General features: G+C 38.4%; 2 protein-coding genes across 2 annotated transcripts in view; one reads left to right on the top strand and one right to left on the bottom strand.

Annotated features, from left to right (window-relative positions):
* aasdhppt (aminoadipate-semialdehyde dehydrogenase-phosphopantetheinyl transferase) overlaps window positions 1-4,733 on the top strand; it is a 12,660-nt gene extending 7,927 nt beyond the window's left edge. The window contains exons 6-7 of the mRNA XM_044203566.1: window positions 2,172-2,240; window positions 3,686-4,733. Coding sequence (XP_044059501.1) covers window positions 2,172-2,240; window positions 3,686-3,853 — 237 coding nt within the window. The 3' untranslated portion in view covers window positions 3,854-4,733. The remainder of the gene's footprint in view (window positions 1-2,171; window positions 2,241-3,685) is intronic.
* Window positions 4,734-16,077: 11,344 nt separating this feature from the next.
* gucy1a2 (guanylate cyclase 1, soluble, alpha 2) overlaps window positions 16,078-18,771 on the bottom strand; it is a 63,851-nt gene continuing 61,157 nt past the window's right edge. Inside the window, exon 8 of the mRNA XM_044203569.1 lies at window positions 16,078-16,510. Coding sequence (XP_044059504.1) covers window positions 16,496-16,510 — 15 coding nt within the window. The 3' untranslated portion in view covers window positions 16,078-16,495. The remainder of the gene's footprint in view (window positions 16,511-18,771) is intronic.

Here is an 18,771-nt window from a genome sequence, read left to right on the forward strand (position 1 = left end):
TCAGGACAGTTGTTGAATGAAAATGCACAAATGCCCATCTTTAGAAAGAGACCAAAAGATAAATAACGCCAAAATTGTCAATTAGGGCTGAAATAGTAACTTGATTAATAATTATTTGCTCGACAGAATATTAATCTACAACCATTTTGATAATCAAATAATTGATGCCAAACATTTGCTGGTGAAGAGCGACCAAGTGTGCGCACATAAGTTTGTGCAAAAAGATTCAGATGCAAGACAAAAAATATATAACTGCAGGGCACAAAGGAGGAAAGTCTGCACACTCCAAATAAATAGTTTAATTCTCTTTTCAAGGCAACAATTCCATCTACAAGATCTTCTGCAGACCTGAAGAACATGTTGTAGGCCTGTCGCCTTTGTGCCAAACATTTGCTGGTACCAGAATCTTAATATATGAGCATTTCCTGCTTTTCTGTGTTTTATATCATTTCAATGACATACGATGGGGTTTTGAACTGGTCGGACAAAACAAGACATCTGAAGACGTTACCTTGGGCTCTAGGTGTTTGTGATGTGGTTGGTGTGTGTGCATTTAAAAAGTAGACATGGGTATAATGTTATAGGTATACCAAAGTATGCAAGTCTGGTTAGAAAACATTGATATATTTGACTACAGATTTCCCCAGCTGTCGTTAAATATGGCAAACACACCAGGTCCTTGAATTTGTCCTCAACTCTGAATAATGATATCAACAACAACACGAACAACAATAATTATAAACTTCATTTCCATAGCACAATTGATGCATAAAATGTAACACAATGTGCTCTACATAAAAGCAAATCATAAAGTAAAGTGCAATTACACAAAGACATAATGTACAGGCGGTCGTTCCACGCTGCACTAACACAACTGAGAGAAGCTGGTCATCTATCTGTATGTCCTTAAGAACAGTGACACCCATAATTATTTGCAATCAGTGAATGATTGCAATGACCTTGAGAGGTCAAATGAACTGAAACTGAATCAATTTCTCTGATTTGTCTTACATACGAATAGACACACTCAGAGCTCTAAGTGTTAACAGAGAGATGAGATGAGCAGCAGTGCTGTTGACCGTGTCCTCTGGCTCACTGCGTGCGGATTGGCTAGATCAGAGAGCAGCTATGAGACTTATTACTTCCTGCTGACCTCTGGTGATGTCAACCCTGCGGCCTCTAAACACAGAAACCGTGGGTCATAATAACACATATTCAAAACAGACGTAACAAAACCAGTACTCTCCTCTTTTTTTAACAGCAAAATGAGAAAATATTAAAATTTTAAATAAAGTTCCTGGTGCTATTTCTCTCCCTCTATTTTTGTTCCTTTTCCTTTGAGCTTCTTTCTATGCTCCCTTACTCTCTGCCATTTTGTAACTAACCCCCCACTGCACACACACACACCACCACCTGTTACTCCCACATATACACACTCAGCTGTTGGCCTTTAATGTCTAAGCTTATTTTTGCCAGTTACAAAGGCACTTGCAACACAAATTGTATTTGGAGTAGAAGTTATAGCGTGGATAAAAAATTCAGGATACATTATAAAAATAAAGGATGGATTTACTGTGTGTGTCATTTGAAATGTGAATAACATCTATAGCATGTTTTATGTTAAAATAAGGAGGCCAACAGTGAAAAACAAATATGCATAGATTCGCATTAGCAAGGCTGGAAAACTGGATATGAATCTGATTTTGCCACACATATTAATCATATATACTGTGGAATGGATTTATATCTTCAAGCTAGGCATTGACATTTTTCAGTGAATACATTTATGCTTGATGTTTCCTGGTATTGCAGGCACCATTTTTGCTCGGGAAGCGATGTGTGACTTGTAAATGCGGTGGTTATCTGGCTGAACCTTCACTCCCTCTGTTTTGAAATCATGCAGACATACACTAGATATTCACATGCATATATTCAATAGATCAACAGGTGGACGCATGCAGGGTGAATATCTGACAGAACGTCTGATAAGGATGCACATGTGCGTTATTTGTACTGTAGTATTTGCTCTACTTTTATGTATTATCTGTAAGTATTTGCCCTGAATTTGAAAAAGTGTGAAGGTGATTTTTTTTGTCATTTAGTATGATATGTAGGCTTTATATTTGCATGTGCTGATGAGTGTGTGTGTGTGTGTGCATGTGTTTCTGCAGGAGAGCTTGCTGGATGCTGACCATCATGTTGCTGTAGCACTCGGAACAGCGGACGAAGCAGGCTCTGCAGTAAGGACACATAACATGTTCAACATTTGACAGTTGAACTCTTTCAGAGTGAGGGACCACTTTTCTCAGGATGCACGATTAAAGGGAAATTTTCAAAAGTTAGTGAAGTGTTTCATTTGCAGTCATAACTTTGCACAGGTTTCTGTGTCTCTCTAAAACCCTGCAGAAGATGTGCTTAAAGAGTAACCTAACATCAGGCTGAAAAGTACTGTTTCACTGCTCTCTCTGGTAAAAAGTTTCAAGTCTGTTGCACCTGTAACCACACCCATTAGTGATATCATGGTGTACTGACACTTCCTGGAGTACACCTGTACATCACTGCCGCAAGGTGAGACTGGAGGTCAGATTTTCAGGGGGTGTTATAAAGCAGCTATAATTGATATTTTTATAATAACAGTGTATCAAATAGCAATGTGAAAACAATGTGACAATATGAAAGGGTTACCTACAGATAATTAACACCTGAATCTGGAGCTCCCCTCAGCTTTACAGAGCTTTATAGCGAGTTTCATTTTATCTCGTTTATCTGTTTGTCTAAAACTTTACTGTTTTGGTTCACTCTCATAGTTTCGTTTTCAGTCGCAGCAGGCAGCTGTTTTTAGATAAAAAGCTCTAAAAACCCACTGTACACTCACTACCTGCTCAGCAGCAAACAGCAGACAGACACAGTTAGAGCAAGCAAGTCTCCAAATTAATGCAAATGTTGTTCCGTATCTGCTGGATGTGTAAATAAGCAAATGTTTGCTAAAAGGTTAGCCATATCAACTTAAAAGGTGATGACATGTCAATGTTGTGTTCACAACAATCTGTTATTGCAGATTGAAGTGGCTCAACTAACATACCTTTTTGGCAGACAATTTTAGACACTCAGTGGGCATAATCTTGATTTTTATTGTGTCTACAAAAGCCTAAATTCAGAATAACTTTGGAGAAAAGATTTAACAGTGTAACCAACATCATCTAATGAGTTTTAGTTTCTCTGTGAACTGTTCACTTCTGTTGGACAGTTAGACTGTACATGCAAATGGTAAAACAAGCAGTAGTCATCTTACTGCTGGATTAACAAGATGTGAGGTACAATCTATATCCTTAGTCTGACATAAGAATTTGACGACAAATTGATCAGATTATGGATAGAAAATTATCTACAACAACCTTTATAATTTTATAAATAATAATAATATAATAAAGTTTTAAGTAATTTATTAAATATGAATGCCAAACATTTGTAGGTTTAATCTTCTCCAATAATGAGGATCTACAACTTCCAATCTCATATCAATTTTTCAATTTCTCAATACCAATTTTTTCACAATTGAGAATGACTTCCGGATGGGAGCCTAAACGTCTTGATTCTGAAAACAGTGTCCAGATGACTACGACTGAAACCTTTTCTACGACTCTCTTAAAGACTTAAAGACTCTCTACTTCTCTCTTCATCTCAGCCTCTTCGTCCATCTCTTCCTCCTCCCACCACATTTACGCTGCTGTCGTTCACTGACCTCATCGCCTCGGCCTCACCTCTGACGGAGGAAGACCCCGCCTACTGGGACAGCTTCAAGATGAAGGCTGAAGCTCCACAGAGACAAAGAGATACACTCGCATCCAAATAACCACCTGTCTCACACTGACACTCACTTGCCATACACACACACACACACCTTTCAGAAGTGCCAAAAAAGAAACACACATACGCTGACGTCGAAGCTGCTTTCTCATTCAACACAAGTTCAGTCAAGTTTATTTATAAAGACAAAAATCCCAGGTTTGTCTCAGAGGACTTCAAAATCCATACAGCATCCGACACCTTCTATCTTCTGATCCTCGGTTCAGATAAAGTAAAACACAAAACAAACTTTACACACCTGATACGCACACACACACAAATATTGTACAGTACATCCAAACATTTAATGTTGATCAATAGATTAATATCCTGTGATTTTATTAACTTCTTATCACAATGTGATGATTTTGTGTTTAAGGTAAGACGAAGCGGTCTTTTACAAATAGAAACTATACAGATTATGTAATTTCAGGATACACATTGTCAAAGATTCTGCACTGAGCTCCTCATTATTGATCCTTATACGCCCTAACAGCCCTCAAACAATACATTGATTGAAAAAAATCTGTAGTATAGTGTATATAATGTAAGCTAAGTGATGCATAACTCACAGATAAATAAGGGATGATTAATGGACTATATTTACTTTATTTTAGTCAAATCCCTATTTGGATCAGCTAAAGAGTTACACTAAGTGGCAACATATGTGCAGGCTGTTGGTAAAAGAAACACTTTTATATCTGCATTCAAGATTGATGTCTCTTTTCACAAAGTTGTTTTTCCTCTCAAGGACTCTGTCTTTTATCCTTTTCTTTCTTTAGCTCAGTTTTTCCAGCAGTTGTTGTGAATTCAATGCAAAGCAACATATAAAGTATCCGATAACTACTGCACGTACTGTTGTTTATAATTAAAAACAAAGAAAATTAGTTGTTATTGTTTCACATAATTGAAGATTACATATTTGCATTACAGTGGAACACAGTTCATTGGCAAATAATGCAAAAATCACATTATTTTACATGTGATTTTGCATTGATTTGCCATATTGTGACAGGTCGATATTGGAAAGACTTTCTTTGTAATATCAATATATTGATTTCAACCATTCACCCCACTGCCCACTTCTGTCTTTCTCACTTTCTCTGTATAGCGAAATATCTCTGACTCTCTGTTCTCTTTTTAACCCCCATATCTTATCTTGCATGAAATTTCTCCTTCCTTTCTTTTTCCATGTTATCTCTGCCATTTTGTCTCTCTCTTTCCTTTTCTCTGTCTGTATCTTCTCTCTCCATCTGGTAGCGTATCTATTTCAGTCGAGGACATTCAGTTGACCGTTCTCTCTCTTTGCGGTTTGTTTTGTGCTCCATCCTCCCCCTCTCTTGAGGACAGCTCGTAGACGCCGTGTCAGTCTGCACGTTTAACCCTTCTTTCTGCATCACATTACTGTAATAGCAACCTATAATCACAAGCTCTCTGCCCTGCACACAAATGACTAGGCTAGGAAGTTAGAGGTCAAGTGATATGTCGTGTATGCACCATGTTTTAGTCATTACACACACCACCTCCGCTTCTCACCCCTGAGGCGAACAGATACACATGAAGTGGCTGCTGCAGGGCATTTGGCTTTTTAACGTAATTATTTGAGAAAAATAGTAGTAACATAGTTGACAACAAGATCAATGAGTTATCCCAATGCCAAAACTATTAAAACCAACAACAAACACAGACACAGACAACATCCTAAGAGCAGGAAAAAGACATTTTTGGCAGTTATATTTCTGACATACAAATATGCAATTGTCTGAACTGCCATGACCTCAAACATACGACCTTGACACTTGTGACATGGAGCTGCTATTTGACACCACGACCTGCACACCTGCTGCTCATCTTCATGTCAGATATCCCTATTTCTTGACTCCTTCCACCTTCTTTCAATTAGTTTTTTGTCATCCTCCACACCTGGGACTTATTAATTTCTCACCATTGATAACCTTAGCCTTTCGGGAGAATAGAGGGGTTATTATGGGTATTGATGAAATGGCAACCTGCTGTCCAGATGGTTTCACGGAGGTCCTATGTGTTTGTATGTGAGACACACACACACACAGACACGCACACACACACACACACAAGTATAGACAGTATGGTCAGAGAAAAAGTGCAGTCATTCAAATAGATGTTTGTGAGCATGTGCATGCCCGTCGTCTGTATGCTGTGCGTGAAAGAAATAGAGCTTGAAAACACACACATGCAGTCATTGCCTCCAGCTGGAGTGAATTAGTTTGCCTCCTCATCGTCTTAAATCTTGTGTTCTCTGCAGCAGAGAGGAGGCAGCGGGGTCAGACTAGAGTCACACAGGCTTTCCTCAAAGAGAGGCCATTTTTAGTTGCCTTAGGTTTACTGGTGTGTCAGAGGGGAGACCATAGGAATAGTTTGTTTAATATATATATTTTTTATATGGGATGGAGACAAGAGTGCTTTGGGCATCAGACTGAGAGTTTACCCTGAGGTAGGAGATGAGACACAGCTCAGCCTGCTGTGGAGGATAAGAGCAAAGTTTCTTCTTCCGGAAGAGGAGGAGGAGGAGAACGTTTTGTGCCACATTTGGACTTTTCACATTTTTAAAATTAGATTCAGTTTTAAAGTTGCAAAAATGTTTTTAAGCCCCTGCTTCACAACCACCGGTGACAGTTACAGCCCTAACATGTACATGTATTTTAAATAATGTTAATTAAACAAGAAGACTATGTAGAGAGGACCGCTAAAGTGAAAACAACAACACATACCAGTACTCTTTCTACATTTTTACAGATTAAAGAAACAAGGTCCAGTATAACGTGAGCTTTTGAGGTGCAGGAAGGCAGATTTTGTTACCTTGAGAAAGAGCCAGGCTAGCTGTTTCCCCCTGTTTTATATGCTAAGCTAAGCTGACCAGTTGCTGGCTGTATCCTTATATTTAATGGACGAGTATGAGAGTGGTATCAATTTTGTCATCTAACTCTCTGCCGAAAAGTGAATAAGTGCATTTCCCAATATGTCAAACCATAATCATCATCATTAGCATGCTGACATTAGTATTTAAAAGCACCACTATGGCTAAGTACAGCCTCACAGAGCTGCTAGCATGGTTATAGACTCTTAGTCTTGTTTGTTTTCAAGACTGGTTTTAGGATGATTTATTCCTCAACCACTAACGTTGAAGAACAATTTTTAAGCTGAAACCTAAAATGATTTACTGTGATGTCAAAGACCAGACTTTGTTATGTCTGTCTGGCTGGCTGGAAAACATATTCAAAGGGCTTTTTTTCCCTCATGGATACTTGATTCTTTGGTACTTCTAAGGGAGTGGGTGCTACTTTGATGTAGCTGGCAGCTTGGAGTCAGCAAAGAGGAGGTTGACGTTGCACTGAGTGAAGCTTTCCTTTTTCAGTCCAAGCTTTGACGTTCATGTTTGCTTAGATATGAAACAGTGTCACTGCAACTGATGACTGGATTGCACGTGCCACTGGAGTTAGTTATAATTCTCAGTCTCTCAGGCTGTTTACACTTCAGTCTTGACTTTGGAGTTTATATTTTTCAGTCTATAATGTTTCAATTTTGCCATTTTGCACCCCCAAATTAACTAACTAAACCCAGCGGTTTCCAGTACAAAATGCTGTGAAGAAGCATCCATTTGTAAGAAGTCAATCCTGATTAAGTATCGGGAACATATCCATGTTCCCAGGGTTCTATGCTCGGCTCCTATGTTCCCCCGCTCAATATCCTCTTAATATGACACATTAAGGAGACCTTTCAAAGGGTTTTATGTTCTCAGCAATATTTTAACCTACGTCAAATGTTCAATGTTTTCCTGTTTTCAATATATTGAAATCACCCTCCTACAGTCAATTCAAACTGCATTGGAAACGTCCATCTCCATTCGTTCTTTTGTAATTTGAACTGCGAAGATAGCCCTTACCAATCTCTCACAATGTTAGTTTATATCAAGAGACACACATGCTGGGAACACAGGACCCTGGGGACATAGGGATGATCCCGAAATAACAGGTTGGTAAAGGTGAATGTCATAAATCAAATGTCAAATGGACAAACTCAAGAGAAACAGTCATAATGTAAAACACATCACTAAAATAATGCAAGCACCAGTCATGGCTCCTAGTCATGCATCTCTGGTTCATAAATAAGACCAAATGAGCGTCTAGTGAGGACAGGAGAAAATTTAGATACGGCTTTATTTGACTTATGAGAAACATCACGCTCTGATCACCCCACGTCTCTTTTCCAGACCAGTTTTTCCTAAATGTAAATAAAACTTTAAATATCAGCTGGTCGGAGTGCTTTTTTTTTATGTTTGTGCCATGTGTGTCATCAGTCATCACTTTGTTTATTTTCCCCTGCTTTGAAATATGCTCTGTGCAGCCCAATGTGTGATTAGAAAGTTACGCCACATTTGACACAATCAAAACACACACACACACACACACACCAACAGACACAGGGCAGATACAGTATGTAACACCTACACAACCCAATCAGAAACATTAGCACATGTTTACACTTGTTGGCTTGTTCTGATTACAGACGCATCCATTGTGACTATCTGCTGCATGCTTAAATAATCAGGTATTTGAGTGAGCTCTTGTGTGTATGTGTGTGTTTAAAGTGGGGCTGAGGTTTACAGGGAATTATAGAGGATAGTGTAAAGGTGCTACATACTAAGTCTAACCATTCCTTTCCTCTCAGGGTAATCATACAGTATTTCACAGTGTTGATAAATCCAAAAAGTATTTGTTAATAAAGACATTTCGTATGTGACCCTTTCACTAGGCAGGTGTCAGATAGATGAGGTTGCAACAGAATGTCTTATCTGAAATGTAAGGGCTTTTGAAATACCACCAAACATCACTTGTTGTAATGTAACACAACATCTCTACTTATCTACAGTCAAAATTTGTTGTTTTCCTGATCTTTGGCTTAGGGTCACCTTTGTTGTCATTTGATATTTTGAGGACATTTGAGGACACTGTTATCTGGAGTCAACCTGCAGCTCAGTGAATGCACACTGTCCACAGACCAATCCGCTGGCTGTTGACGTGTTTTGCTCTCTATCAACACCATTTTTACTGCAGCCACATAATCATAAAACACTGGCCTGAAGTTGGTTATTACATGGGCTTTGGGAGAAAGAAAGTTACCACTTTTGATACAGTTCTATGCTCCCCCACCACTCAGGCAACAGAAATACACAAGTTGGCCATGTGGTTCAAGTATAACTACAAACCTAATCCGTAAGGTCTACAGTTATTCTTTTTCTTTATTACCTTAGATGTTTGGCTCAAACTCAAGTCATTATACATACATTTGTCACCTTTATCATACAAGTGAAAATTGTATGCAGTACATCCTTTTAACATTTTCTTTCATAAACAAAGTTTTGCAAACAGCGTGCGCGTCATATCATGTGTGCAGAAATAAAGGTAATGGCAATCACATGCAAACAGGAAGTGCAACATAGATTCCTTAATCATAATTGCTAGAGCAACCAAAATAAATAATTAGAATTTCCACAATGATTTGCTCTCTATAGCACAACCATTATTGCCAAATATTATTCCTAGTATTTCTCCTATTACTTCCGATGATCTTATGTCTCCTCCTGTTATATTAGTTTTTATTTCTACTGCAACAGTGCCTTATCTTTTCAAATTGTACATAACATGTCGACTACATAAATAATTAAATTAAATGCTCTGTATTTAAGATGATTTTTTCTCCAAAATGCTGCATTAATCTTATCTGTTCACTGCCAAGTCATATACTCCATGCTGTGTGTGTGTATTTTCATCTAATCCTCTTGTCATCACCTGCCTGGCTGACATCAGCCAGTCAGTCTTATGGTGGAATTACATTGATTCTTGGTAACCCAGAGAATTAGTGCACATACCGTGTAATAACTGTACATGCAGCTGAATGGTGAGGGATGACTAGAATCCTAAAACCCAACTGATGCCTACATTAGATTATAGTTGATTATAGAGAAAATTAAATTTGTCTTGCAGCAAATATTAAAACTGCAGTGCATTAATCAACTGTAGATTAGCTGTAGCATCCTTTATATAACGACACTTGAATGATGTCATATTTTGATGCCGTTTTTTTCACAGTATACAGTATATTACCATACACTTTACAAAAACTTTTTTTGTTTTATTTCACCTAACTAGTGTTGGAAAATATTTGAGGGAATAAACAGGTCATGCATTCGTTGAATCTTCATGAATTTCTAAAGACCACCGGCTAGTTTAAAGGTTGTTTGTATAAGATTAAGGATTTCAGTTGGCAGCGAGTTTTCCCCCATTTCTCTCCACACAGCAGACAGCAGCAGGCAATCTGTTGACTGTTTTGAACTGTGCATTATGCCAAATTAAACCTAATAATCCTAATGTTCACCATAATCCTAAACCCACTACCTAACCATAAATCAGATCTTTGAGCAGTGAGAACTAACAAAATATTCAATGTGGAGGATTTTACTTTTCTTTGTATCTTGTCTTTGCATCCCAGGACACACACACACATGCACGCACACACACACTCTCCTGTTTTCAGCTTACGACATCTACCATCGCTTACATGTGCGGAACAACCAACCTTAAGACACACATACACACATTCGCACATTTTAATCACAACCACTGTCGCTTCCCTATTTTCCATATGTAACTGGGGCACCGTCAAGCCCGCTGTATTAATGCAAACCAGTGTGTGTGTGTGTGTGTGTGTGTGTTCCCGGCCATCTGCACAAATGCAATCTAGTGCTTCAGGCAGGACTCTAGCATCAGTCACAAGGGCACAAGGAGAGTTACTCCTATTGGAGAGAAGGGAAGAGAAAAGAGGGAAGCAGTAGGGGGGTAAATGGAGGCTATGAAGCAAAAGATGTAGAGAGCAAAGTACAAAAAAGATGATGAGAGGTCATCATGAAAGGAAGAGGTTAAGAGATGAAATAACAACAATAAAAAAAGATGGTCAGGATCTTGAGAAAGAAAGAGATTAAGGATTGAATGAAAGCCAGAACTGTCACTCAAAACAAGCATCTTCTTCTGTGGTGTTACAACCAGATAACTGTGGAAAGCAGAAAGTCAATCTTTAAGAAGACTTGGTTACATCTGCATGAAATTACCTTCATGCCGACAATTTTGGAGGAGAGGTGGTCATATTACCAAACTACTTTCACCATATAGTGATGCCAACTTTCAGGCTGCCAAACTCGGCCTGAAAATTGGCATAGGAAAATTATTTCTGAAATCATTTCATTGCATCAGAAGCATTTTTTGAGTCCTTGAATTGAGAGGCTCTAAAACTGGTGATGTGGAGCTCCTCGTCATGCAGTTATAGTTGGTTTGGAGAGGGGAGATGAAGAGAGAAATTGATGTTCAGGCAATGCAGACGGGATGGAAAAAGAACAAAAAGTGTGATTTATGGGGAATTTAATAAAGAAAGGGTGAAATGGATGAAATGAGAGGATAATTGAAACTGAAAGCATGAAGAGAAAAAAGGACTGAAAATAAAGAAATGCACTGAGAAAGACAGTGGACACCTCAACCTCCACCTGTTGCCAATAGCAACAATCCTTGAGTTAATCAAATTGATTGATAGCTGGACATTGAAACGCTTCATTAACACACAGAGACACATACATAAACCCATGAAATTAGTGATTGTGAGCACTCAGTGGTCACGGGTTCACAAAATCAATTCACCTCTAGGCATAGACACACATACATACACAGCATTAATGTCAGAGCAACGTCAGAACTGCCACAGTGGATTAGGCCTCAGTCTTGGTCTGTTGCCCTGCACCTGTCCCCTGGAGAATATGTTTCTTCTTTGACCTAGCTACTGTAACTGTATGTTACACAAGCACAAAACAAATTACAGCATACAAAAAGAGCCTTTGCATGATGCATACTATAGTTTTCTAAAGTCTTTTACATGTTTTAGAAACAACGCAAAGCAACTTGGGCATCCCACCGGAGTCCTTTCTTTCCCCAGCCAACACATGTAAATCCAGCATTCATTTCTGTTTTATCTTGTTTAATTCTTGTGAAAGACATCTGAGTTTCTTTGGCTTGCTAGATGTTCAATTCTTGTTTACTCTGCCATTCTGTCTGCCATTTCACACTGCACATGTAGCATACAGTAGGCTTTGTGAGCTTTTTTTTAATAGAGGGGTCAGTGAGAGCCGTTGGGACTCAACCATATGGACCTGCGAACTAAAAAAATTAGCCAAAAGCGGCTGAAAGCTGACAGTGGACTCTGTATAGCTGCAGAGTCAGGTGGTATTTATCGGTGGGCTCAGCACTACTTACACTAGAGCACTACTCTCTCATCACAGGGAGTTTGATTTGATTCAACTTAAAAATATTGAACAGTGGAGATTGTTCGCTTTTGTCAATACTGGTTTGGGTCTGGCTGTGATCTGTATACACTATCAGTAATTTGTCTTTACATTGCCATGAAAACTCATGTGATGTTGTTTCAGACCTTAAAGCTGTCACATACTGCGTATTTGCATTTCCATTCAATTTATATGACTTAGTAGTGTAGCGGCACAAAACGTGAAATGTTTGAATTTACAGAGTCTCAAATTACTGGGCAGCAAGTCAAACAGCTGCGTTTCACCATGAACTATAAAGTCTGCACACACAGTAACAAAGCAATCCATCCACAGCTACATCCATGCACTGTAAGCAGTAATACGTGCTGATGCGTAAAAAAAAATACAAATAAAATACCACACCCACTACACCTGCATGCTTATATACACAAACACACACACGCAGAGTAACTTGTTTTGACAGTATGAGTGTCCGGTGGGAGCAAACCTTCAAGCATCGCGCCAAACATAAACCTCACTCTAGGGTAGGAGACAAAGGACACACACACACACACCACCACCACCACACTCAAGAGGAGAGAGAGAATGTAAAAAGTGTGTGTGTGTGTGTGTGTGTGTGTGTGCAGCGATTACAGTGCATATACCTGAATGACTAGATACCATTATCAAACCATTATTAGTACTTCACCTCTTACAACTTGCAGCTTTTTGTACAGAAAATTGGTTCAAATGTTAAAAGTATTATATATTAACCCAAATATGGTGACTATAGCTGACATCAGTTCTCCAGCATCATACAGTAAATCCACATTAGAAAAACAACACCATTCACCAGCTGCTTAATCTAAATATTTCAAGGCTGTGTGACGAATTATCCTCGTCCAAACAGCAGCATGTCCCTGTGAAATGTTTTAATGGGTTTTTATAAAAAAAAACAACAGGAGCTTGTGACCTCCAGGAGGTCAGCCAAACCTGCAGCAAAACAGACAGCAGCTTCTGACAGTGACAAATGCTGCACATCATTGGGGTTAGAGTCTTTATGTTAATTAAAAACAAAAAATACTGCAGGTTTTATTTCTTTGCAGCTTCACTTATGTTGTTGAGTGACCAGTAGCTGTGGAGGTAGTCCTCATAGATCAAAGCATATTATTGTGCAAAAGTTCAGCAGAGCTTTGCAAAAAAACTGCTTATACTCAGCTGCCTCCACTAGACGGAAAATATTTCACAACTGACACATCAGACCGCACACGCCGCATTCCAGTGTCCAAATATTTTACCTTTAGTAGAAAAATAAGGAGTTTGAGTAACTCGATGATCTGTGAGATTACCACATCAAATCCAACCTTACTCTCCACATTATGGAAATGTTTTAAACAGGTGCAAAAAAAACCTTCCTTAATAATGGAGATGGCAATTTATCCCTCAAAGCCGATCACTGCTTGCTTTTCTTCCATTAAAGTGTCAGGTCAAAGGCCTTGAAAACATGAATAACATTACGTAGTTGCTTTAAGAAGCCACAAGTTTCTTTAGCCAACAAATACACACACACACACACACACACACAAACGTACCTTCCTCTCCCTTGTTCTGACCACTAAAGGTTGAAAAATTATCAAAACATCAATAAATTCCCATCAGTTTCTTTTTATGGAAAAATGCACGTACACACATGTTGCACACACTCATTCTCACACACAAACAAAGTGAGGATTGTTGTTGCAGCTGAGGGAGAGAAGAATAGAATAGAACGAGTTCACAAAGGTCAAATGTCAAACAGGCCAGGGGAATGTTTACTGGTAAACTGTATTTAAACTCTGTGCGCACACACTACATACAGTATGTGTTTACGCCTGCTTTCGATTTTGAAAACATGCAGAAGAAAATATGGAGAAGGAACATTCCAATCTGCTGTTTTCACTTTAATCTGCCCGTGATTTATGAATCTTGTGTTATTTTTCTTATGTGGTAAATTTATACTGCAATCAAACTATCCATGATAGATCAAATTAATATTCAGGACTATTACATCACACTGTTGTCTGAGTAATAAATAAATTAGGCTTGTTGGAAGAGGGTTCGAATTCTAAAGCGATGTGTCATTTTGGCACTTGGGGAAATGTTTTTTACACTGTACATGGCTGCTAAAGCTTGTGTGATGCAGAAAAAGCAGCGAACTTCACACTTTAACTGCATCCTTGTACACAGTGTTAGGAAAAGGATGCATGTGACTTCTCTTTGGATAGAGTATTTAATACTGAGTCTTCGGCTTCAAATGTCAGTTGTTTTCATAATTTAATTTTCAACTGATTATTCTGACAATTAATAAAGTAGTCGACTTTGAATGCTTATAGTATTGTTTTAAAGGGTAAGGTAAGGCCCAAATTTGAATACTCTAGCTCCAAAAACTAGTAGGATAGTCTAAAATCTAAGCTTTAAAAAGTCTTTACAGAAACCTTTGGGTAATGCTTCAGATGTTGCTGTACATCCATGTTTATTTACAGTCAGTCACAGACAATGAGGCTTGGGATGGTTTTTATGTACTAATACATCTGAGTTTTAAAAAATCTTAATAATAAGTAATAGTTTTGCATGTTTTAGGTCTTTAACCTCATATTGTGTGCTTTACACTGACAAACTGTAAAGGTAATAAATAGAAAATGGCAGTGAGCACAGTTGCACAGTTTGTGATTGATGAGCTAAAATCACAGGTAAATGTTAAAAATGATTCAATGAAATCACCCTCATCTTTTAACAAATGGTACCTATGCACTTAGAATATTTATTTCTTGATTAATCCCCACCATCATCTCTGTAATGAGTAATACTCTCCAAGATTATTTTTGTGATGTGATGTGTTTTTATTTCATTCCAACAGTTTGTTTCACAGATAACAACCAGTGCAAATATGGCAGTTTATTGGGACTCTTGTTCAAATTAGACAAGCACTTTAGATTTGTGTATGTGTGTTCTCTATCCCCAACTTTGTTTTATGACCTGTTCTTTACTATTCTAGTTTCCTCCTCCCTTTGTCCATTCCCACTCATCTCTTAAAGGCAGAATAAGTAGGATTTTCCTCAAAAATAATGTATAGACTTATATAAAAAATAATCCCTCTCCAACATCACTTATGACCCACTACAAGTGTGTGTTGGAGTCTGTATCTGCAGAGAACCTGCCCTTTGCCTGTATTTTCTTATTTTGCTGTGTTCAGGACGTTTCTGGGAGTCAACCTTTGGGCAATGGGTGTGTAGCCCCCAACCAATAACAGCGCGCAGGGTGTGACTCTATAAAAACGTAGCAACCAGGTGCCAGATGCGTAAGCATGTATCCAAGAGGAAGCTACGAAAATGGCGGACACAGCACCAAAAAAAAATGCAAATATGGCGAAGCGAAACGTGACGCGGACAAAGCTCGTTCTAAAATGAGAGGGGTTGGCTTTCACCCACTGGCGAGCACTGAAGAAGATGGGGATGAAGATGAAAGGATGAAGTGGAGTGGGCCTGTTTCCTGTTGGGCAGGTAGGTGCCGGCGGTTAGCTTAGTTAGCTTCACTACAAAAAAATGTGGTTGTGGCAATGTACTATTAATGTCCTCTATCGGTATCATAACGTCTGCTTTACGTATCAAATGATGTAGTATTTATGTAAACACGTAAGGCCAGGGCCCCTTCACTGCAGCTTCACAAAACAACATTGTGAATACATTACAATTACGTTATACAATTACATCATTACAATTATAATTTAAGGCTTTTTAAACATTTTAAATGCTTCTTAGAATAACATTTAAGACAGTTTGCCACACAAGTAAGCACATGCAGGTTGAAGTCTTAGCTACTTGTCATTTTTACAAATGATCTAAATGACAACATTGACATTTGTCCAAATGTTTATTTTGTTAAAGGAAAAGGACACATTGCAGTATTTTATCACTGTGATATATTCTGTCATGATGTATTAGACACCTGTATGAACATAAATACATTTATGACAATTTAAGACTTTTTAAGGGCTTGCAAACATTCTTTAAGTGTTATGATTTGCAGATTAGACACAGATGTAGATTTATTGAAAAGGGTATTGGAAGGTTGCTCTCATTTTCAAGAAGATCTGTTTGTTGTCTGTGCTGTGTTTCACTCGAGCTATGGCCTGGCGACACTGGTCTCCCTCCAACTGCTGCTCTTTAGTCACTTCTCTCTCCAACTGTGGTCCGCTGCTGTCTGAGGTGTGAGAGCGCCTTCTCCTAGCCCCACAGCTTCCAGGCAGTGTAGCCCTCATTGCTGTCAGTGTCAAAAAAAGTGTACCTGAAGACAAATCAACAAAGTGACGAATTTTTACAAGTAGAGGCAACAAGCTCAGTCACAATCAGTTGGAGATTTGTGAGGACAAATGAGTATTTCATTTCAGGTGACAGCAGAGGAGAGCAGCAGTTCAAATTATACACCCTTTTCAAATGTTAACATTTGTTTTTCTTTTTTTTTAAATAGATATCTGGTGTTCCTCCAGCCAAGGGCATCGATTGACTTCATGGTAGTTGCACTCAATTGGAGAAGTGTGAGGAAAAATGAGTGTTTCATTTCATTTATATTGAGTGGTGCTCCAAAGAAAAATACAATTATTTTAAATAATAACAATAATATTTTGTTATTGTATAGATAATTAAATGTGTGGAGTTAAACAAAACAAATAATTCAAAGGGTTAAATGATATGCAACAACAAGCACAATCATAACATAAATTAATATTAGAAAACAAAGTACTTAAATAATAAAGACAAGAGATAATCAGTTGTGAAATTATTTAGCTTCTGTACCAATCACTTCCTATCTATTACTACCTATTTCACTTCAGCTCAATAACTTTAGTAGCTTAATTGGTGTTTAACATTATAAGGACGTGCTGTTATTTTTATGCCTGCTGTTATTCTTTTTTTTTCAGATAAATGCATTCTGAAAAACAACACTGTTCTGTTGCCGTACATAAAACTGCTAACATGCGTGAGTGAGAAATAAGGATTCTAACCAAATAACCTTTTCTGCTGCTCTGTCTTGACCAGGATGACAATGTTGATTTAGGACGAGAAGAATAGGACTCTGTACAACCATCATCTGATATGATGATATATCCTTTTATATCAAAATAATTAATCTTTTATATGACTTGAGATTCTGATGCCAAATCTTTATTTACAAGGCAAGTAGGTAAACTTAATTTGAATGTGAGACATCAGGGATCAAATTCCTTAAAAGATAGTTTCATATATTAAGTCTATGTTAGTGCAACACTCAAATGCCATATTCCTAATCATTCCTCCTCATCCACGGCTGTGAAGAGATCTCTTCCTAACATGACTACAATGAAAGAGATTGGAGACAAAATCCAAAGTCCAAGTACAAAAAAAAATGCATTCTAGCTCAATATAATATATATTACTGAGGCCTCAGTAGTCTGAGTTAGACAAAATAGTGGGTATCTTCATCCCGACAGTCATCTGTAGGTTTGCTATCTGTGTTTTGTCCCAACAACAAACCTGCATGTGACCACCAGGATGTATCCATTCACCATGGTTCAGCAAGGACACACTGTCAAAAAGAGGGGATTTGGTATTAAAAAACTGTAACTTTGGAAAATACCGCATGACTTTGTCCTGGTCTGTGGATTTTGTCCTTATATGAAGGAATCACTTCACAGACTTTATGGACAGGAGGAATGATCACACACAGCAACAACTCTTTCAACCTGCATATGGCATGCGAGTGTCAGTTCATCTCACATGGACTTGGACTGTTTTTTGTATTTTAAGGAGGTTAGAAGTTCCTGTGAGCTATGAAATGAAGACAAAAATGTCAAAATAACCTAAAACACACACACAGACAAATACAGACTGTAGTGAAATGAGAAGACATGCACAGACTTTCTGAGTCATAATGATCAAAGCCAAGTTAAAGTAACTCCCAGCACACCACAGCCTGGCTGCAGTGTGCTGAATAAGTTTTGGGTCAAGCTGACCGAGTCGTCTCTCAGTCCATAGCTCTCACTTTACAGGAGTAGGTTAGTTATTGGAAGGGGTGTAACACAGGCCACACACGTCCACATGGTCACATTACTCTCTCTTGCACACAAACAGCAGAACAACAGTGAAATAAACTCTAATATCTTTAGGTGCGGTGAGGACCGTCTAAACCCCAACGATGCACAGGACACAAACACACAGCAGGTGCGTCCCTGTTCCAATTAGCTGGATGTTTGCAGTAATAATGGATTTCTCCCATAATTTATACGGAATTATTAGATTACAGAGAAATCTGATTGGTCTAAATGAGTAACTAATGAGAGCATGGTAATGAAGTTACAGGATGTTCCAGGAAGTAGGAGGGTACTGAGAGCATATGCTTAAATCGCACCCATGACAACACACACACACAGTTACATACAGTTTGTTTCGTCAGCTGTGTATCTGTGTCCTGCTAGTTCCTTTGAACTGCCATGGACTGACTTCAAAGCCACACACACACACACACACACACACACACACACACACAGTTAGTCTCCGGAGTGTTAAATG

Source organism: Siniperca chuatsi, linkage group LG7 (assembly GCF_020085105.1).
Source record: "Siniperca chuatsi isolate FFG_IHB_CAS linkage group LG7, ASM2008510v1, whole genome shotgun sequence".
In the NCBI taxonomy this organism is placed as follows: domain Eukaryota; kingdom Metazoa; phylum Chordata; class Actinopteri; order Centrarchiformes; family Sinipercidae; genus Siniperca; species Siniperca chuatsi.